The sequence below is a fragment of the Sardina pilchardus genome, chromosome 14 (assembly GCF_963854185.1).
Source record: "Sardina pilchardus chromosome 14, fSarPil1.1, whole genome shotgun sequence".
Lineage (NCBI taxonomy): Eukaryota > Metazoa > Chordata > Actinopteri > Clupeiformes > Clupeidae > Sardina > Sardina pilchardus.
The window spans coordinates 12,182,755-12,205,223 of record NC_085007.1 but is presented as its reverse complement, the minus strand read 5'-3'; the positions used below and the strand labels follow the sequence as shown (position 1 = coordinate 12,205,223).

The window sequence follows — 22,469 nt, the reverse complement described above, 5'->3', positions numbered from 1 at the left end:
CATATAATTGCTGTTTTCAGAAGTATTTCTCATGCAACCATGCAAAAGCAATGAACTATTGTAAATATCTTACATTATTAAAGCAGGCCTCTGATGTGCATAGGACATGTACACACATGCATAGCACTTTAGGCACTTTTAGCACTTCAAATATTGACTGCTTTGAAGTGAAAGTGCATGTCTAACAATATAGCATAATAATAATAATTGTGATAATGATAATCATAATGATAATTTGATGTGGGGGTGGAGGTACGTGTAGGTGGGCCCCAATGACCCCCCCCGGGTATTTTTGTTCCGTATTTTATTTTCTCAGAGTTGGCAACCCTAGTAGAGGCCTAAATATGAACACAAAGGCCCGCAAAATGTGAGTTTTGCATAATATGTCTCCTTTAAAGGAAATCTCATCTGGCGTAATAATCAAGGCAACTTGCAAACTACTGGCACTACTACTGCTTGTTGTCTATGGGGACTATTTTCAGATGCTGCGTGATATCACTGTGCCCATGGTACATTTCCAAGTTGCCTTGATTATTACGCCAGATGAGAGTGTAGTTCCATGTCAAATCAGCCTAGAAAAACGTCAGGTTTCATTTTCAGTTGGTCTTATTGCACTTTCTAACTTGAGAAGAGACACGTTTTAAATGGGAAAATTACCGAAAATCTTAGTCACTTTTAAACATGATGCTAGCAGGCGAGATGCTACTGGTCTAATCCATTTCAATGATCTATGCTAGGCTGAAGCTAAAAGTTGTATCGCCAGACTCACAGAATGGCTGGATGAACGGGAAAAAGGTAAATGTCAATTATTTTGCTCGAGGGGAGGTGGAAAATGAGCTTATTTCCTTTAAGGGAATAACATAGTTTAATATGAAAAAACTGTTAAGTGTTTCTTTAAGAGCAGCAGCTAAGATTAGAGGAAACTGTGATTAAGTGGTATCGGTGGGTGGTATCGGGGAATTTATACGAGTACGAGTATATGGGCTCAGTATCGGCCCGATCCCTTATGCCAGTATCGGTATCAGGCCATCCCTAATAAATATGATTATAATTATGGTCACATTATAAGGTGTTATGGATGAATGTATGCATAACTCATTAAAACAGTGACCTTCATATAAAGTGTTACCACATCGTTCATTATTGGCAAAGACGGTTTTAGCCTAACAGACCAGTAAAAAAAAAAGTGATTTTATATACAAATAGGGAGGTCAAACACTTCACAAATTCCAATCACAATTATTTCTGATAATAAACAATTATTTTGATTAAAAACAATGTACTCATATATTCTGAAGAGACTTTTATTATGTTGTATTACAGAAAAGCCAAAACCATCAGGATATTAATCCAGATGAGTGACTAGATGGAAGATTCCACAGGATTTACTCTGCAGCTTCCTTGCCCTAAGAAAGAGAAATTCAGAAATGGAATGAAATTGAATATGAAAATACGATGGCTAATTATATGTTGAAATATGGTAAATTACATATACCTTTCCAGAATCACGGCTCTTGGCTCTCAACTTGTTGACCTGGGATTCAGCAATGTCAGCACGTTCCTCAGCCTCCTCCAGCTCATGCTGAACCTTCCTGAACTTTGACAGGTGGGAGTTGGATTGCTCCTCCTAAGTATGAGCAAATATTTTTGTTGAGTGTAGAGGCTTCTGTTATGAAGCAAACCAATCATTTTTATGTCTATGAAGATTAATTTATGGTCTAGGTGATAGCAGCTCTTTTAAAAAGTTTACTTTTATAACATTGGACTGAACAGAATTAGAGATACAACATTTTGGTGTTCATCCTTCTGTTACATTCATTACAACTGATGATGGTGACCATATAGGCAACACAAGAAACTACTTACAGCTTCCTCAGCCTGTCTCTTGTAGGATTTGACCTTCAGCTGCAGCTTGTCAACCAGGTCCTGCAGTCTGCGAACATTTTTCTTGTCCTCTTCAGTCTGAAAAGAAAAACGATCTGTCAATCGTTGTCCTCCCTGACTTAAATGTAATTAAATAGTGGTTAAAGAAACATTGTACCTGATAGGTGAGCTCCTTCACTCTCCTCTCGTATTTGCGGACTCCCTTGACAGCATCAACACCACGTCGTTGTTCAGTCTCAACCTCACTTTCCAGCTCACGAACCTTTTCATAAGCAAGACTTTTGTTTCAGACAATGTCTTATTACATTCTGAAAAGTTTTCTTCTCACCTAAATTGATTCACTTACCCTGGACTCCAGTTTCTGAAGTTGTTTCTTGCCACCCTTCATAGCCAGATTCTCAGCCTCATCCAGGCGATGCTGCAGATCCTTCACAGTGACCTCCAGGTTCTTCTTCATCCTCTCCAGATGAGAACTGGTATCCTGCTCCTTCTTCAGCTCCTCTGCCATCATGGCAGCCTAAAATAATGGGACATTGTGTTTTAGATCACACTAGCTACATACAGTATTTAGCTCATCATTTACAATACTAAAGTTCAAAACAAAACATTGCTTACATCAGTGATAGCTTTCTTGGCCTTGTCCTCAGCATTTCTAGCCTCCTGGACAATATCATCAACCTCACCTTGGATCTGAACCAAGTCACCCTCAAGCTTCTTCTTGGTGTTAATCAGACTTGTGTTCTAAAATTCACAAACCATATCATGACAATTATGAACTGATAGGTGTACATGTTGAATTCATTCATTTTTTAACACCCTTCTCTCTACCTGAGAGTGCAGGAGGCCAACACGCTCACTGGCATCAACAAGTTCCTGTTCAGCCACTTTGCGGCTTCTCTCTGTCTGCTCCAGGGTAGCTCTGAGCTCCTCAATCTCAGCAATCATCAAGGTGTTCCTGCGCTCCACCATGGCAACCTGTTCCTTCCCATCTTCCTGTCCTCTGACAGCATCATCAAGGTGCAGTTGAGCATCCTAATAAAATAACATGGAAGAATGAAATATGTGTCATAATACACTATTACCCATATAGTAATTATGATAAGATAAGATCAGATCGGATCTTATTGCATCGGATCGGATTTTATTGCATAACTGACCTTGAGTTGACCCTGCACATTTCTCAGTTGTTTCTGGGACTCAGAAGCCTGGCGGTTAGCATGGCTCAGCTGAATCTCCATCTCATTGAGGTCTCCCTCCATCTTCTTCTTGATTCTCAGGGCATCATTTCTGCTCCTGACCTCAGAGTCCAGAGTACTCTGCATGGAGTCAGTTATCCTCTGGGCGTTCCTCTTGATCTGCTCCATCTCCTCATCCTTCTCTGCGAGCTTCCTGTCAACCTCACCCTTGATCTGGTTGAGTTCAAGTTGGACACGAAGAATCTTGGACTCCTCATGCTCAAGAGTTCCCTAAACAATACATTTAGACTGTTAAAATATATACATCATCATAATTTCTGTTTCTCACTTTGTAGAAAAGCCTGTTTGAATTTCTACCTCAGCCTCTTCTAGGGCTGTTTGGATCTCGGACTTCTCAGTCTCAACCGTTTTCTTTGACTTCTCCAGCTCATGGATGCTCTTTCCAGTCTCACCAAGCTGCTCCGTTAGGTCAGAGATCTCCTCTGCAAATTTGCAGTTACATTACAGTAAACATATTATCTAGCACTTTACTGCATTCTATGTACTTTGCTTGTTCATTAGATAAGTTTAGCTTGTTTTATACATGCTTTTGATTTTGATGTTTATTTTTGTTGTTTGACTAAATTCAAGACTGTAAAAACACTACGTTTTTGCCATGTCAAACCAATGAATTAAATACTTTGTTTTAAAAATATTTTTCATTTGGATATATATTGGGTAATATTGACTCACGTTGCAAATTCTTGCTCTCCCTCTTCATGGTCTCAAGGTGGTCAAGAGCCTCCTCATAGGAGTTCTTCATCTTGAACAGCTCAGTGCTGAGAGAACGAGCCTCTTTCTGGGCACCCTCCAGCTCAGCCTGACCCTCCTCATACTTCTGCTTCCATTCTGCCAGGACCTTTTAGAAACAGTTTTTGTTGTGAGGCTTATACTTATTCACCCACATTCCACATGTGAATGATGTTTTGGAGGTATTACCTTGTCAAAGTTTCTTTGCTTCTTGTCAAGGTTGGCAGCTAGACCATTGGCTCTCTCCACATCAATCATGAGGTCCTCAACCTCACCCTGGAGTCTCTGCTTGGTCTTATCAAGAGAGGCACATTTTGAGTTGACAGCCTCGATTTGCTCCTCAGCCTCCTGGAGACGCTGGGCTAGCTTTTTCCTGAAGGAAAAAGCATCAGATTGATAAAAAAAACCATGATATTTCAGAATATTTTGGTCGACAACATCCATATCCAAATTGCATTTTTCCATCTTTAGCACATACTTGGACTCTTCAAGCTCCTCAGTGCGCTGGATGGCATCAGTTTCATACTTGGTTCTCCACTGAGCAACCTCACTGTTGGCCTTGGACATGCCACGTTGAAGCTCAGCCTTTGCTTCCTGTTCCTCCTCAAACTGCTCCCTCAGAAGGTCACAGTCGTGGCGAGCTGACTGAACAGCATGGGCCAGGGCATTCTTGGCCTGTTTGTTAACAATCAAGGATTTTCATTAAAGCATTTCCCCAAATGTGTTTTATGCAATCCGATTCTTTCATTTCATGCATAGGTATAAGTACCTTGACTTCCTCTTCATTCAGTCTCTTGAGCTCCTCAACTTGCTGAGTGAAGGCCTGCTTGCTTCTGGTCAGCTGAGACACGAGAGCATCTTTCTCCTCCACCTGGCGGGCAAGCTCACCATTTTCAGTCTGAAGTCTTGCTCTCTGAGCGCTGAGGTCATTGACCTGTCGGACACCCTCATCACTCTTGGCCTTGGTTTCACTGAGTTGGTCTTCAAGGGTGCGGCACATCTTCTCCAGATTTGTCTGTTTATGATAATGTCCGTTTGTAGCAAAAAGTTAACTAAATTATTGTAAGTTGATTTGTTTACAAGATAGCCTGAGGGTTAACGTCTCACCAACCTTAGATTTAGCAACAGCCTCCATATTGCTGGAGAGATCATCAATCTCCATCTTGTATTCACTCTTCTCCTTCTCAAGCTTCTGCTTGACACGTTGGAGGTTGTCAATCTGCTCTCCCAGCTCAGCCACGCTGTCAGCCTGCTTCTTGCGGAGAGCTGATGCAGTGGCTTCATGCTGCAGGGTGGACTCTTCAAGGTCACGACGCAGCTTCTGGAACTCAGCCTCACGCTTTTTGCTCATCTCAATTTGAGCAGCAGTAGCACCACCAGCTTCCTCAAGCCTCTCACTTATCTCTTCAAGTTCCCTGGAGAGATCAGCCCTCTGCTTCTCAACCTTGGCACGAGCTGCACGCTCAGATTCAATCTCTTCCTCCAGTTCCTCAATGCGGGCCTATTGCAAAACAAATGTTATATTAGTAAGACAAAAGACGGCAAAAATGTTCATAGTTTGATTTGGTGTAGAATAATCAAACCTGGAGCTCCTTGATCTTTTTCTGCAGCTGAGCACCAAGTGATTGTTCATCTTCAATCTTACTCAGAAGTTGACTTGTTTCAAAGTCCTTCCTGATTAAAATAGATTAAAGATCAGGGCCCGTATTCACAAAGAATTTTAGGGCTAAAAGTAGCTCCTAACTGGCGAATTTAGGAGAAACTCCTAAAAATAATGGGCGTGTCACTCCTAACTTTAGGACTCCTAATTTTTCTCACTAAAAGTAATTCACAAAGCATTTTAAGCCTAAAAGTAGCTCCTACTGTAAGTCTAGGACAGCTTAAAAGAAGTCGAGAGGACTCCTAACTCAGTAAGACCTATTCACAAACCGCTTTTAGTGGCATTTCACGTCGAGATGTAGTGAAATGACCGTGCGGTTACAGGAGCTGTCATCCAAGGGAATCATTGTGCATTGCAACTAAGAGATGCAATAACGCCACCGACAATCAAAAATCCACCACTGCATCTAAACTAAATGTAACGTGTCATTGTAGGGCTAAATTAAATTAAATTGTTTATCCTCTTCGCGAATGTAGGCTTCATGCTTTCATACAGATTCATTTAAACCATGTTGCAAATATAGGCTACTGTTCCAGTCCGTGTTTCATTATGCTCCTGGGCTATTTGCTTTAGCCTACTCTTTACTAATTTAGGCTATACCCATTTATTCATCATCTTCCATCCTTCACAGTCCGACATAGCGCGCGCATTCTCACCAGCTAAGACCTGACACCTGTCACTCAACTCGTCAGCGTAGGGGAGGTTTTTGGCATCATTCCCGCGTTATAATCACCAGCCAATCAAGGTGGTCACTTTCATCAAGCTCGTGCATGAGTAATGACGTCAACCATAGAAACGAAGACTCACTTTTAGTTTAGGAGTGGGCGTTTCTCCTTACTAAAAGTAGGTCTGAAAGGCTTTGTGAATAACTTTTAAGAGAAAACTCCTAACTAAAATCTTCTAGCGCGATTTAGGAGTACTCTTAGTGGTAAGATAAAATGCTTTGTGAATATGGGCCCAGGAAAGGAAGAATAATTTCTGAAGTTGGCTGCATACATGGGAATTGAACAGTGATGTGTTTTAATATAATGTCTTACTTCTTTATTTTCTCTTCAGACTGCTGCTTGTCATTCTCCAGATCCATGATGGACTCCTGGGCCAGCTTCAGGTCACCTTCAAGCTTTCTCTTGGCTCTCTCAAGGTCCATACGGAGCTTCTTTTCTTGCTCCAGGGAACCCTCAAGCTGTCAATTTCAAGTGTGGGGTGAGTATGTAGTAAATGATCACATTTCAGTGTGAGAAGTTGTCAAATGTTGATTATTTTTGACTGATTGAATGAAGGATTTTTTCACTTACATCATCCACTTGTTGTTCAAGCTTAGTCTTGGATTTGGTCAGAGTGTTGACTTTGTCTTCCTCTGCCTGAAGATCATCAAGAGTCTGCTGGTGGGCCTCTTGGAGGGCTTTCTTCTCCTTGGTCAGCTTAGCAAGGGACTCATCCTGAGAGGCCATCTCCTCAGTTAGGTTTTTTACCTGCACATAGGAATTACATTAGTAAACAGTGTAATTTAGATACTGTTTTTTTGACAGACTACATTGATTAGACTTTTATAAATCCCAACCTTGTTCTCAGTGGCATGTTTCTCCTTCTCCACTTTAGCCAAGGTCAGCTCCAGATCATCAATGTCTTTCTTGAGCTCAGAGCACTCATCCTCCAGTTTTCTCTTCTTGGCAGTCAGCTCAGCATTGATTTCCTCTTCATCCTCCAGTCTCTCAGTTGTCTCTTTGAGCTTGGCCTCGAGCTGGATCTTACTTTTGATAAGACCCTCACACCTCTCCTCAGCATCATTGAGACCTTCACTTCCCTATTGTAAATATAAGATGAAGACATGACATCTAATTTGTATTGAAAACACAGTGCTGATACTAGGTAGTGGTATGATTGTGAATATATGATTGTGAAATGGTATAGTAGACACATACAGATGCCACTTGCAGTGCCAGGTCATTCCTTTCTTGCACCAGGGAAACCATTTTCTCCTCTAGCTCCTTCTTCTTCGCTGTTGCCTTTGCAAAGTCCACTTTGATTTTTTCATAGTTCTCCTTCAAGCTGGCCAGCTCCTTCTCAGTTTCAGCACTCTTCAGCAAAGGTTTGATCTTGTAGTAAACCTTCATCCAAGGCCAAGTCTTGACATTCATGAATGACCGAATATTGTACTGGATGGTGTAGATAGCCTCCCTACACAAAAAGGGTGATGAAGCATGTCCTTATTCTATATAGAATTACATACCCTTCTTATTTAAGCAATAAGCCCCTAGAGACCGTGGATTGTACTGTATATTAGAACAGCTAAGGGGTGTTTTTAGGCACGACGTGGAGTGCCTTTAAACCCCCTTAGCTGTTTTAATATACAGTATAAACCACGGACTCGAGTGGCTTATTGCTTTTCTAAAATGGTTAGTACGTCGATTTAGCAAGAGTTCATGAAACAAAGGTACAGCAATGAAAAATGTATTAATAGATAATCATTCTTCCGCCAAAAAATATGTTCCGTCCATATGAATGGTTGCCATGCAACAGCGAGATGCAGCTACTCTAACTTTTGTGCAAATTGTGGTAGCGCATTATTATAGAACGAAATGCGGTCAAGGTGTGTGGTTATGCTGAAATAAACAACGGCATCGAATGCAATTCAGCCAATTATAATCAAGGACCAGAACTGTCCCTTTTAGAAGTAATCATAATTATCATTACATAATGGGTAAAAAATAGGGATGTGACTATATACATCTCACAATAAGATAGTACCTCGGTAACAAGTCCATTACACAATATTCATTGCAATATTGTAAGGATGTAACAATATCAATCTCTCACTACAATAATACTTTAAGTCAACAGTTAGATATGTATCGCAGTCATTCTTAAAAGTAAAGTTAAGACTTGGAAAAGAAACACATTTACTACCAGATCACCAAAGCACTGTGGGGGGGGGGGGGGGGGGGGGGGGGGGGGGGATGTAATGGACAACCAATTTGAATACATGCCAAAAGCATGGCAAGATGAACACTAACTTACATTAAATGCTGTTAGGCCTCAATAGGTCATTACAGTAGGTGACATAATATGGATGAGTTGGAATCTTGGTATTAATATGAAAAAGAGCTAAGACATCAATAGTCTACATTAGGCAAATAGTGCATTCATAGACAAGTTCTCCAACAATTCAAACTCTCTTATGTTTGCGGTGCATTGTTGCATACAAATTATCTGTGTGTAGCACATTATCAATTTAGAGCAGTGGTTCTCAAACTTTTACTATCGTTCATTCCCCTCTTTGACCTGGCAAATACTATACTTTTTTCACATTTTGGTTAGCCTACATTTCCTGTCTCAGTCCGCTGGATCATATGTTATTTTAATTCATGTCAGTCTGTTTATGACTTGACACTGTTTATGTTTGTGGCTACTTTGTTTTGAATCCATGATCTTCCTTGTCAAAAAAGAAAGGCATTATTAAAGATAGGCAAAAAAGAACAAATTTCCTCCTGCAACTCACGCCTGACCTGTCAAGTCTCTATTCCACACTAGTCAAGCCCACCCCACACTTTGATTTAAAGGGATACAGAGGCAAACTATAGAGTTAATAGGCTACTACTCATACTACAACAGTCTTTCAGACTTCTGTGTTCTTTTTATACACATTTACCTCCTTTCCATCATCTTCACAAACTCCCTCCTCATCAGGTATGCACGGCAGAGAGCCTGAGTCATTGTGACCAGGTTAGCCAGTTTCTCATCTCGCAACTCCTCAAGGGTACCCAACAGACCAGCTTTGAAGAACACCTGAAGAGAAAAAAATATAACAATAATAAGGAAAATATCAGGATGAATCTGACACAGAAAAAATGTGCTCTAGATTGCATGGAATCTACTGTACCTTTGTGTGTCCAAACTTGTACTGTGTGTGATCAACATCAATGGATCCCAAGAGCTTCTCAGCAGCCTTCTTGTTATCAATGAACTGACCATCAGGGATGACACTGGCATTCAGCACTTTGTATCTGAATTAAATAAATTAATGTCCATTTAAAGCATTACCTTTTCCTCTCTAAACACAATATTGAATACATGTAATACTTCCTTGACTTTCTCAGTTCACCTCTGCTTGAAGTCACCGTAGAGGATTCTGCTTGGGAAACCCTTTCTGCAGATTCTGATACCCTCTAGCACACCATTGCACCTGAGCTGATGGATGACCAGGAAGTTTTGCATATAACCTGCATGTCAAATACAACTCATGAGATCTCATATTCTCAATGTGATAAATAATACCAATATATTCATTGGTTACCAAACACCCTTTACCTGGTTTCTTAATTTCATTTGGAATCAGACAACGCACAAAGTGAGGATGGGTGCTCCTCAAGTTGGTCATCAGTTTGCCCAAGTTCTCCTGTTGAGATAAGAATGCAATCAAAACATCCCCTCGCCTTTCCTCAGGATGATTCATTTGCATGCCATTAGTTGAACATGATATGGGATCATATATAGAATACTGCTTTTTCCTTTCTGCCGTCTCTGAACTGACCACATTTCAGACCTCTAGGTCTGTTGATATAGCTTAAAAACACAACTGAGCCATAGAACCAGGTCCTGTGAATCTGTGCGCAAAATACTGTGTAGATCAGTACAGAATGAAAATATGAATACTTAAAACAATTTTTTTGCCAAGGTATGCTCATGCATTTTGTAAAATTCCCTATAGAAACTTTCCTTCGGACTTTGGTTACCCAAAATGCATACTTGACGATACAAGGTTTACTGTGTCAACCACTTGGTGTAGAAGCATAATCCTGGTCTCAAATGAAAGGTTACACTCTAACGTTTCTTGTACTAGTTGGATTGTATGTCAGGGGTTCTGATATAGAATGACTACTCCAAATATGGAATAATTACACAAGATGTGCCGTGGAAGGCACACTGTCTCATATACTATACAGTACATACCCTGAACTGTGATGACACAGTCTGCATGGAGCCACCCTTCTTCTTCTTCTTACCACCACCACCAGTTTCTTTTGAAATACAAATGATGGATTCAATAATTGAGTTACATATTTAGCAATTCATACATGGGATGTTTTTTGCATTAGTTTGTAGACTGGTATAGATGTGTTGTTACCCTCAACGACAGGTGGGTACAAGACAGGCAGGAGTTTCACTCCCGACTTCTGGTACAGCTGAATAACAGAATCGTTCAGTGGATCCTTGTTCTTGTCCAGCCATCCAGTGACATTGTAGTCCACAGTGCCAGCATAGTGCACCAGAGAGAAGTGGGCCTCAGCACAGCCTTTTTTGGGCCTCGGCTTCTCAAAGGCCTTATTCTTGCCAAGATGCTGGTCATACAGCTTGTTCTTGAAAGTGGTGTCAGAGGCCTTGGGGAACATGCACTCCTCTTCAAGGATGGCAAAGATTCCCATTGGCTGTTGGAAAATGAGCTTAGTTTTGAAAGTAGGAATTATAAAACGACACAAATCTAGTGCTTGACTCATTTGATTCATTGAAACTGACCTTCTCAATGAGTTCAATGCAAGCAGCCAAGTCCATGCCAAAGTCAATGAACTCCCATTCAATGCCCTCTTTCTTGTACTCCTCTTGCTCCAGAACGAACATGTGGTGGTTGAAGAACTGTTGCAGTTTCTCATTGGTGAAGTTGATGCACAGCTGCTCCATGCTGTTGTACTATGTAGGAGAAATGTCATACATAATTGGAGAATATTACAACATGAGTCACTAGAAATAAATAGTTGGTGAACAACTATTGAATTGGTGAATAACACTCACATCGAAAATCTCAAAGCCAGCAATATCCAGCACACCGATAAAGAACTGGCTTGACTGTTTAGTGTCCAACATCTGGTTGATACGGATGACCATCCACAAGAACATCCTCTCATAGATGGACTTGGACAAGGCCGAAACTGAGTTATTGACCTGAAACAGAATATTCAAACAACGGTCATGCTATATTCAAACCTAAAACTAAAATGCTTATATGATAAAAACAGGTAATTTCACTATTAGCAATTCTGTCCAAACTCTGCCAAGTGGTTTGTGATCTTGTGAAGCTCTTAGTGACTAGAATAATACCTGTGGCACAGTCTGACCCTTGGTGACAAACTCATTTCCAACTTTCACTCTTGGGTAGCACAAAGCTTTCAGCATGTCAGCGGAGTTCAGGCCCAGAAGGTATGCGACTTTGTCAGCATCTAAAAAAAGTGCCAAAGTGTAGCATTTTGACATTTGTAGCAACCAATTTCACACTCAACACTCCAAACAAATTCGGGACGACTTATGAAACAAGTTTGTTCACCTAAATCTCCTCTCCCTAAATCAGAACATTTGTCTAAGATAGACAAGTCTCACAAAAATAAAGGTATCAGAGTGACCATTGTTTTGTAAATGTTTGTCTTTAGATGAAGATAGATAGTTTCTTAATCCAGAAGGAAATTTAGAATATGAATATACATGAATATCCATGTTGATATAATCACATGGCGGTATTTCATTTTTGGGCATGGTGTACAGCAGTGACAATGGTTCTGCTTGAGAATCAGTCAAAAATGAATGAGTGAATGGATAAATAAATAAGAGTAGAGTACCCTTTAGTTATTACTAGAAGTGACTGGTCCATTAGTGTAACTTACCCTCAGTGCCATCAGGCTCAGCCTGCTCCTCACGCTGCTTTTGCTTGAATTTCATGTTGCCATGATGTAGCACAGCACCAGTCAGCTTGTAAATGGTCACTTTCTCCTCTCCGCTGAAACCCAGGATATCAATGGCATCCTGAAATGATAAATTGTTTGATTATTTTGGAGCTTTTTCAAGAAATCAAAGGGGGGAAATACTTATGTGGAAGACTTACATCTGTGGCATCCAGTTCCTCTTTGTCATCAATGCTGGCCACAGTAATCTGACCCTGACTGCACATTGGAAAGTCATAGGGGTTGGTTGTGATGAGGGACATTTCTGTAGGGGTCAAATTATATTATGAATTCAGAATGCCATGTATTGATTTTTGAATGTTGGTTGAAAATATTAACCTTACCTATGAGCTCAGGCTTGTGGTTAGTCATCATCTGGTAGAAGATGTGGTAGCCTCTCTCATCAGGAAGCTGGAATGTCACTCTAGACTTCTCCAGTAGATCTTGTTAAGCAGGAAAGGATGCATTTTCATTTGATACATTTAAGGCAATAATTAAATATTTCTTTAAACAGATGAATTATTTAATTATACTTACAAGTCTCGATATCAGCCCTAGCCAGTTTCCCAGATGTGCCAAAGTGAATTCTTATGAATTTACCCTGTTTGAGATTACATTTTGAAATGACATGTATTTGTTTAGCTGAAGCTGTTAACCAATGCAGGTTACAAGTTACAAATGAGGAAACTATTAAAGTATTAAACAAAATATTAAAACATTCAGTAATAGACCTAAGAGTAAAAATGAATACTGCCTTTACTGATACGAAAAGTAAAATATGATAGTGTAGAGTAGAAAGTAGAAAACCAGAGAATGGTTAAAAAAAATACTATTAGATATAAAATAAAGTTTTAGTGTGTTTTGTTAAAAGAAAAGCTCTAAGTTCATTCTGTCTAAAAACAACAAAATAGAGGTAGGCGTTTTGATAAGAGACTAAACTTACGAAACGTGAAGAGTTGTCATTCCTCACAGTCTTAGCATTACCATAAGACTCCAGCAGTGGGTTGGCAGCAATAATCTGGTCTTCAAGAGAGCCCTGCAAGTCCATAGATATATTGTTATTGAAGTTCATGTCTGGTGCTATATGATAATTAGCCTATAAATATGCAAGGGGCCCCTGCCTTTATTTTTCCAGCGGCTGGTGGAGCATCTGCTGCTGCTCCCTTCTTCCCACCAGACACTGCAATTGTTGCAAAGTACTGGATGACACGCTTGGTGTTTACAGTCTTGCCAGCACCAGATTCTCCGCTGTATTGAACAGAAGATATTGCAATATTTGTAATTTACAATTACAAAGTGTACCAGAAGAGTATACTGTATAAGCTATGCAAAGTTTAGCCCTTTATTAAAACCTGTAAAAAGTTATAATGGATACTTTGACACGTACGTGATCAGGACAGACTGATTCTCCCTGTCTGTGGGGCAAAATAGAGATGTACATGAATGGATCAAATAGGTAATGTATTTTTCAGTGTTGGCTTTAAAATTGATAGCATACCTTGGAGCATGAACTGATATGCGTTGTCAGAGACAGAGAAGATGTGGGGTGGGGCCTCTACGCGCTTCTTGCCTCTGTAGGCATTCACCACTTCTGCGTCGTATACTGGGAGCCACTTGTAGGGGTTCACAGTGACACAGAAAAGCCCAGAGTAGGTCTAGATTATGGAGAAATAAAGAAGATTGGTTTCTCAGCTTTTCACTTTCATTTTTTTTTCATTGTTTTTTTTTAAGCATTCCTATTATTTTTGGGGGTCTAGCAGCGAAGCTGCAGAACCCTATTGTTTTTGCTAGTATTCTTCCTATTATTATTATACTTCTGCTACAGAGTTTTATGGGCTGCCGTAGCAGTCTATAATACAGTCTATGGCAGCCCATAAAACCATCTGGTAAAAAGTTGTGACATTTGGCACACTGACTGGGAACATTCCCATGATTCATTTGACCACGTTTCATGTCTGAACCTCAAGTGCTCTAGTGCCACCAATGTGTCAAACTTGGTACTACATCCATGTGCATTAATATTTTAACCGTATATCAGATCTTGAGGAAAGTGGTGTCATTTGGCCTTTAGAGGCACTGTAATAAAGGAAGTAAGCTGGTATCTCAGCCATTCTTTGTCCAGTTGCCATGAAAGTTGCAATGCCATTTCTGTGATTGTACAGCAAGACCCCCCATTGCTGCTTGCAGCTATATTTTTTCTTTTCTTTTCTTTTCTTAATTTGGTCAAAAGTGTAATGCTTACGTAGATCATCCATGCTGCATAACGCTCTTTGAGGTTATACAGGACAGAGGCTTCATTGAGGTGGGTCATCATGGCCATGTCCTCAATTTTGTCAAACTTGGGAGGATTCATGGGGAAGGCTTCATCTTCCTTTACTGTCCTTTCCTAAAACCAATGTAGAGAACAGATTTAACGAGATGCATTCAGGAAACATTCTGTGAAAATGTCATCTTAACAGCTTTGCTAAAGTACCTCTTTGGTTTCAAGCACTTCAACAACGGCTTTACCGCCTTCCTTCTTTTTGATTGTACCCTTGACGTACAACTCCTCTTTGTCAACCACATAGCAAGCAGTCTTTGCATCAAAGGGCTTGGTTTGGGCCTCAATTCTCTCCTTCTCAGGCTTACGAAGGTAGATGGCAGCCTTGCCAAACGCAGCCATTTCACCGTCTCCCATGGTTGCTGGTTACTGCATTAATCATAAACATGAAGAGCAGACAAATATATTTTGTTTAAATAATCAAACATGTAACAGACACAGTCATGTAAAAAAGTGGTTTACTTTCAGAGACAAAACCACAGTTTTTATTCACAGTTATTTACTGCATTATGTCCTGAAAACTAATGCCATCCCCAATCATGCATTTCCAAAACACACCATACAAACTACAGAAATGATTTATGAGAATATTAACCCTGTGCTGCATGAATTATCACAACCAGAGTCAGGATTGTATTCCTATCTGTATTAAATGTCCTAAAAGTATGAAAAAGTATTCTGAAGTTTCTTTTTTTGCTTCATGTATGTTCCAAAATGTTATTCACATGTCCACTCTGCGTGCGTTTGAACAGTCAATTACGAAAATATGAAAATCAATTTGATATGAAAACTATAGAACTGTGTTAGTTAAAAATTGCCATAATATTCCAGCAACAAAATAGGAAAGTTGAAGTAATTTTCCAAAAATTGGCAAAGGAAAGCTGCAAACAGACATACAGTTATTCGAAAAATGGAACTAATCACAAAATAAATATTTTAAAACGCCTAATCAATTTCTAAAGACAATGTCATTTTTAAAGGAATTTAAATTTCATTGAAATGTCATTCTCATTTAACACACATAGTTGTAGAATAAGAGAATTGACCAGTGATTCCTGCTGAGGTCAAAATGTTTGGACTTGCTTGGCCAACTTGATTTTTGGTGTATTACAACTGCTCACCACTGGGAAGAAGCCCATGGTGTTACGCAGTAGTGTCTAAATGGCTGATGTGCAGTAACCTGACTCTCAATAGGAGATGTATTTCAGAAGGCGGACCTTGTAAAAAAAATCCTTGTATGTGGTTGGATAAACCATTTGTCCGTTATGGACTGTAGGATATTTACTGGGGGGGAGGTCCGGTCGTCAGGGGGGGAGGGCCTAAGAGAAATTATTAAAGGAGTCCTAGAATTCAAAACCACATTCACCTTGTTCCTGTTGAATTTAGGTTGCGAGCAGTGTCCAAAGGACAACACCAAAGACTTTACCGCGTCCCCCGCCTGCTTTCGTATGCAAATTGGGAAATAGAAACAGCCGTGTTGAAATGCTCCAATCTGAACAGAGCTCAGATAACACGTAATAAGCGCCCATCCCCCTTTAGATACACCCCCTCTCATTTGCATACCTTCGATTAATTCTTGTTAAACTGCTCTTACGATGCTAGTATCTAGATATGTGGTCTATGGCAGAGACGTTGTAATGCTAGCGTTATTACAGCTAACTTTGGAGAGTTAATACTAAGAAATGTACTGATAAAACTTACCAATCTAACACATTCATTCTGTTGGGGAATCTGCTGCACTTCATCTTCGTCAGAACCTTCTTCTGACTCGGTTTATACATGTATGGCTGTATTCCTTATTTAAATCCATTGTTGATAGCTTTATCAAAGACTTTGGCTTTATTTACCAGCAGTAAACGTAGCTTCACTTTGCTCTAGCTTCAGACCGGTGGATTGAGCCAATCAACTTTCAGGACATATCGGCCAATAGACCAATCAGCGCGCATCTCATTTGAATATTCATGAACTTGCTGAGTGGGCGGGAAAAACAAACTGTTTCATTGCAAGGCTTATTTATGACCTTGTATTAGGCGATCTAGCAGTGCTCCTGGGGCGTTTTCAGCCCAACAAATTTACATATGACATTATTTAGGCTCAAAGATCAATTTGTAATGGTAAAAAAATGCGTTCTATGACTCCTTTAAGGCTTAGGGTGAATTTTTTTTGCCTGGGGGGAGGGCCGAGGAAAAATATTTTTTCCTGATCCATGATATTTCTTTCCCTGGTCAATGATTCGTTTTTGATATTTTAAAAGGTGTGTAGGCCAAAACACGATTCACGTCTCTTTGACAGAGTGGGCGAGTCCAAAGTTTGCCTCTTCCTTCAAAAGTAGCCGACTGCCAGGCGAAGAAGCTCATGGGCTGATCTAACAAGCAATCGAATAAAAGCATCAGCTAACTTCATCTACTGACTGAGGGCCTGCCCTGGCATAACATTGTTATAGATAAATGTAGACAAATAAGTTATGTCACACTGTATTGTGTAGCCTAATAAAGAATGAATAAAATCGCGGCCGCCTAGCGCGCAGCCGACGCGGTGCGCAACCGATGCGGTGAAGGCCCGACACTTCTTTAACAAAGTTTAAAGTTCAGTGCGCAAAAGCCCCAACATCAAGCATCTGAATCAAACAGTCCAAGTGGGATCTCCTGGAAAAGATTAAAGATGTTTACAGTCTGTTGAGATGCCGCTCCGACACGTATGTGAAAAGGAATCTCACCATATGCGCACATAACAAAAAAGGTATAGGCCTACTGTACTAGCTGTAATCCAATTAATAGAAAAAGGTAATCCACAGGGGAAAGGTTAACAGTAGATTGAGCATGCAAGGCCTCTAATGCACGTAACTTCATTCGCCAGCCGGCTTCACACAGGTAATAAACGGGGCAAGCCCTCTCCCCGTGCATCCATTTAAACTAAGGGCAAGTCACTCCGGCCCAAAACGCGTTCAACAGTCAGACATCAAGTTTACATATATGACATATGAAATGATACAAACAATAAATACATTTTCATTTTAGCAACCATGTAACAAGGTGATTTTGGCAAGATGGCAACCTTTACAAAATAGCAACTCGTTTTGAGATGGGGCTGAAATACTACATGAAAATTGAGTCGACAGGCATCTATCTATTAATGCAAGGAACGTCTGTCTGTGTGTCTCTCTGTCTGTCTGTTCCACGCTTAACTCTCGAACCACTCATCCGACTGCTCTGAAATTTGGTGGGTGTCACTCTAATGGCACGAGTGTGTGCAGTGCCAAATTTCATGTTATAGAACAAAAAATGGCACATCTACGGGCTCTGCACTAGTCTTGAATTTCCTCTTGGGATCAATAAAGTATATCTATCTATCTATCTATCTATCTATCATGTTAATTAAAATATTAAAGTGAAGAGTAGGCCTATAGGCTATTTTCTTTTGCTCCGACTGGAAGGCTATTCTAAAATCAAAAGACTATATCTCTGTGCGTGCGTATAACGTTAACTTCTGGTCTTGATCACTGCAGAATTGCGGGTCATTCCACCGAATCAGTGCCTTTTCGACGTAACAAATTAAAGCGACTTGTTCGCTGCCCTGGAGAATCCAATAGCCTGGGCAGAACTTTTGCAAGATTACGATCACACAAATCACCAGGCAAACCGGTATGTGAGTTCAAGCAATATCACTGAATTACAGTGGAGGGTGGGGATGTTTAAATGTAAGTTTCCGTTCAATATTTGTGAAGACACAAGAGTCATAGGCTAGCTAGTGAAATTAGCTAATTAAAAGTGTAAGTATATTGGACTTTGTCTGCAAAGATTGCGTATGTCTATACAAGTAAGACCGTGGAAGGAACTACAGCTGTGCCATCTCAAAATATTTACTTTACCAGAATGTAAGTAGCTTGTTTTAATCGTTGTTGAGATAAATCCATTGTATGCTACCTTACCTTTCCCTCCAAATGAAGATGAAATGTCCAAGAGTATCTAAATGTAAATAAATTGTAAAAAAAAAACATACCAAGATGAGTATTTTAGTATCAATAGATGTAATGTAGTAATCGTAAGCTTATTAGTTTCCATAGAGATGAAGAGAGGCAGTTTGCCATGACACATTCTCTAATAGGAGACACCCCCTCTCTGTGTTAGTGTCTTTTAATGACTTACTGTGCACTGAAACCCCCCTGTCCTCTTCTGCTGCCCTCCCATACTCCCAGCAGGTCCTTTTATTGACCTTTTCTGTCAACGAAGCAGAACTCTAATAAGGCAAGGTGTGTTTGATTTATGTGTTTGGATCTATTTAAATATGACTTCTACCTCACTGGGCAAAATAGATGGTTTACCTCATTACTAAATGAGGTAATTATTAAATTATTAGAGTATAAACATTATTAAAATGTGATATTGTAGAAGTCCATTATGATATATATAAAGTTATCTTGTTATTTTTAACTAAGCAAACAAAAATGTTAATGGAAGGGAATGGAATGTTGCCAATGAAAATGTTTTCACTATCAATAAAGAATAGTTCAGTTGGCATAGGCCTACAGTATAGCTTGATGCCAGTGTTATACAAATGCAAATTGTTCTCATATATCATAATTACAGTTTAATGTCTGCCTCACATGTCTGTTTATGTATTTTTGCTTTTATTGCCACAGGCTTTCTCATCTGTATTTAGATGTGTCTGGCAGTTGTGTGAGATTTCAATGGTTTGTAAATATCAGTTTACTAGATTTTGAGTCCCACTGATTTGTAGGCTCCTTGAAATAAATTGCATGTAATTAATATCTCCATCAAATATGAATGTGCTGCATTTCATATGCCTACCATGCACCTGTAGCATGTGTCATTAGTTTTGTTTTGGCAGTGATTGAAATAGTAAAGTTTAGGGCAGTGTTCCAAAAGTGAAGAGCACAGCACTTTTATATCTGGTGTTAAGTGACAGACTTCTTCTAAACTCCCCAGATGCCAGGACATACTGCACTACCAAAAGTGCAAAAGGGACATCACAGTTGAGAATAAATAGATATCACAAATAATAAGAAACAATGATTTCTTCTGTATTCTCCTTTAAACTTGTGGCACTGTTTTAAATCAAGTAAACTTTATTTGTATAGCGCATTTCATACACAGAGGTTATACAATGTGTTTTACATAATCATGAGCAAACAGAAATAGTTAATAAAAGCATAGAGAGCAAGTCAAAGAATAGTTTAAAAATAAAAGAATAAAAAAAGAAAATACAAAACAAAGAAAGTAATAGTACACAAAAGCATAAAAGGGCAATAGTTTAAAAGTGTTGAGGGAAGTGAACAGGAACACTATGGAGACTCTTGAAATAATTAGTATGACATTTACATATTTGTGACCCTTTTCCAGACTATCTGTGTTGGCCTGTTGACCTAGGCCTATAGTTCAGTAGCCAACTAGGTGAACCCGGAAATGTTGAGCACACCAAAGTTTTATTGCAGAAATGTGAAGCATGGGTCCCCAGTATACAGAAACTGCCGGATGCTAATTTCAATATGTTGATCAATTTGCATAATTAGCATTATTAGCCTAATCGTCCATTTTGACCACATATCTTGCACTGTATGGCCAATTTCTACAATATGTGAGTACTTCTCGAGGTTTTAGAGGATGCTGATCTAATTTCTGGCATTTTCAGATTTCAAAGAGCTAACTTTATAAATGTTTTTATTTATTTAGGGGGGGGGGGGGCATTGGGGGGGGCATTGTGGGTGGGTGGATGTTGCGTGCGTGGTGGGTGGGTGGATGTTTGCATGCGTGGTGGACAATGTGCGGGATGCCTCTTCGGGTTTAACTGGGTAACCTATTCCTACGCACCTGTCCCCACAAAAGAGGTGTGTAAAAGCGTTTTGTAAACCCTCTATAGTATAACCATTTATATCACCATTGATATACTTATTAATACTTAATATGACTTACAGTAATACTAACACACTCTATTTCTCTTCCCTTTCCCCTATACCTCACCTGTGAGGTAAACCATTACCAGCCATCAACCATCTCTGTGCCTGTCCCTCATCACACCTGAAGTCACATCCCTCTGACTGCCCTACCATCGCCATTGCCTTCGCCATCCCTATGACTGCCCTAACATCGCCTGCTGTGGTTCCCTGCCCGAATCTTTGGCCCTCGGATCCCAGCGACCCATCACCTTCAGAAATAACTAATGGATTACTAATGGACAATTTATTCCCTACACTGGACTATTTGAACTTTCATTGTCATTGTAACTTTCAAACTACAAATGACTGTACTGTAACTGACCCAAGGCAGATGGGTTGGGCCCTTGAGTCGTGGGTCTGTCTGAGGTTTCTTCCTATATGTATCTCCAATTCTAGGGAGTTTTTCCTTGCCCCTGTTACTCATGGGCTCTCTTTGAATGTCTAACACTCTGTAAAGCGCCTTGAGACATGTGTAATGTATTGGCGCTCTATAAGCGACATTAAATTGAAAAATTGAAATTTAGGCAATTTTTGAATAACTCATCTTCCGTTGACTTCATGTATTACTCTCATTTAAAGGAACACTTCACTGTTTTTTTCATATTAAACTATGTTATTCCCTTAATTAAGACGAGTTGATACCAGGGGGTCAGGATTTGGAGGGTTAGCTTCAGCCAGTTAGCATGTCATTTGGCCGCCGACATCTTTGAAAAAATGGCGTTCCAAGGTTGGAACATATCCGGCACCAGCTCATGCACGAGCTGTCTCAGCTCATGCACGAGTTTCGAGTTGGGCAGAGCTTCGTCGCGCGTCCATGTTGATTACGCATTCCAGAAGACATAAATAAAATGACTGACTACTTGAATTAAGTTACCGATACTTGACTTAATGCCTGTGGATTAGACTGTATCATTATACCAGGCTTTGTGAATAAAAAAAGCCAATGTTGTTCTTATAGGTTACTATTATTTGCATTAGACTAGGCTATGTATGAGTTGGCAAGGTATTATAAGACATTTTAGGAAATGCGAAGCAATTCTCTAAACCCAATTATTAACCTACTCACTGTCGTGTAGGCTATGAGGACTATTTTAAAACGCTCAGCTGCAGTTCCTACCTGTAGCCTAGTTCATAACAACGCAGCGTTGTGGGGTCACATAACCTACATAACGGCAAAAGTTTCCGACAGTGACAGCAGACTTAAAATGCATGCTGCTCGAAATACAACACATGGATGCGCGCTTCTACCGGTAAGCCTATAATATGCGTTAGCTTCATTTCGTCTGTCTACAAATGTAGGTTTAAGCTGCAAATTCACACTGGGTGCAGCACAAATAGCATATCAGGTATCCACACGTTTCTTACATCCCATGTCTACTTATTAAGAGTAATTTTTGTCGGGTAGACAGCCTATTGCGCACATAACATCCTAGGCTACAGTCAGTTCAAAGCATTTACTGTGGGGATCATATTTATGTGTATGCTAAGTGAATTCTTGCTCAATATTGACACGCCATGTTTATTATATCATGACATATGAATATCACATTATAGGATTTCGAAACAAGGGGCAAACTTCTCCACCACCATCCCAACTCAAATAATTAAATTTGCGCCTGTAACGATAGGAGCGCGTTCACGAACACCTTCTCTCACTCTCCAATCTTCATCAACGATGTACCTTATGTTGTCTCGTTGTAACGTGGAACCTAATTGGCTCATTCTAGCTGGTGACGGAAATGAACACCCATGGAACGCCATTTTCTCAAAGATGGCTGCGGCCAATTTCAAACTTTTTTGGCTGAAGTAGCTAGCCTAGCATGGGCCATTGAAATGAATGGGGGCGGGACTTAGTCCCTCTCTCCAGTTCTTATAATACCTCCATGGTTGATACGTACCTCTCACGTTTCAATGCATGCACTCACTGGCTCTGGCGCGTGGGGCAACTTTGATAGCATTT

General features: G+C 40.0%; 1 protein-coding gene across 1 annotated transcript; it reads right to left on the bottom strand.

The window, feature by feature from the left end:
- Positions 1 to 1,290: 1,290 nt before the first annotated feature.
- LOC134100439 (myosin heavy chain, fast skeletal muscle-like) lies at positions 1,291 to 18,763 on the bottom strand. The gene is made up of 40 exons (XM_062553633.1): positions 18,702 to 18,763; positions 18,485 to 18,521; positions 14,710 to 14,925; positions 14,479 to 14,622; positions 13,735 to 13,891; positions 13,624 to 13,651; positions 13,358 to 13,484; positions 13,180 to 13,272; positions 12,774 to 12,837; positions 12,581 to 12,679; positions 12,398 to 12,501; positions 12,180 to 12,318; positions 11,623 to 11,741; positions 11,317 to 11,466; positions 11,044 to 11,214; positions 10,655 to 10,955; positions 10,480 to 10,547; positions 9,838 to 9,925; positions 9,632 to 9,749; positions 9,410 to 9,533; positions 9,179 to 9,315; positions 7,452 to 7,707; positions 7,091 to 7,333; positions 6,825 to 7,001; positions 6,567 to 6,712; positions 5,453 to 5,543; positions 4,981 to 5,370; positions 4,639 to 4,884; positions 4,348 to 4,544; positions 4,059 to 4,242; positions 3,813 to 3,978; positions 3,438 to 3,562; positions 3,042 to 3,350; positions 2,713 to 2,916; positions 2,500 to 2,625; positions 2,231 to 2,401; positions 2,042 to 2,146; positions 1,867 to 1,962; positions 1,496 to 1,627; positions 1,291 to 1,406 (listed from the first exon to the last, which is right to left on the bottom strand). The coding sequence occupies exons 3-40, from the start codon at positions 14,911 to 14,913 to the stop codon at positions 1,386 to 1,388; spliced, it is 5,820 nt and encodes a 1,939-aa protein (XP_062409617.1). The 5' UTR covers positions 14,914 to 14,925; positions 18,485 to 18,521; positions 18,702 to 18,763; the 3' UTR covers positions 1,291 to 1,385.
- Between the last annotated feature and the right edge of the window lie 3,706 nt (positions 18,764 to 22,469).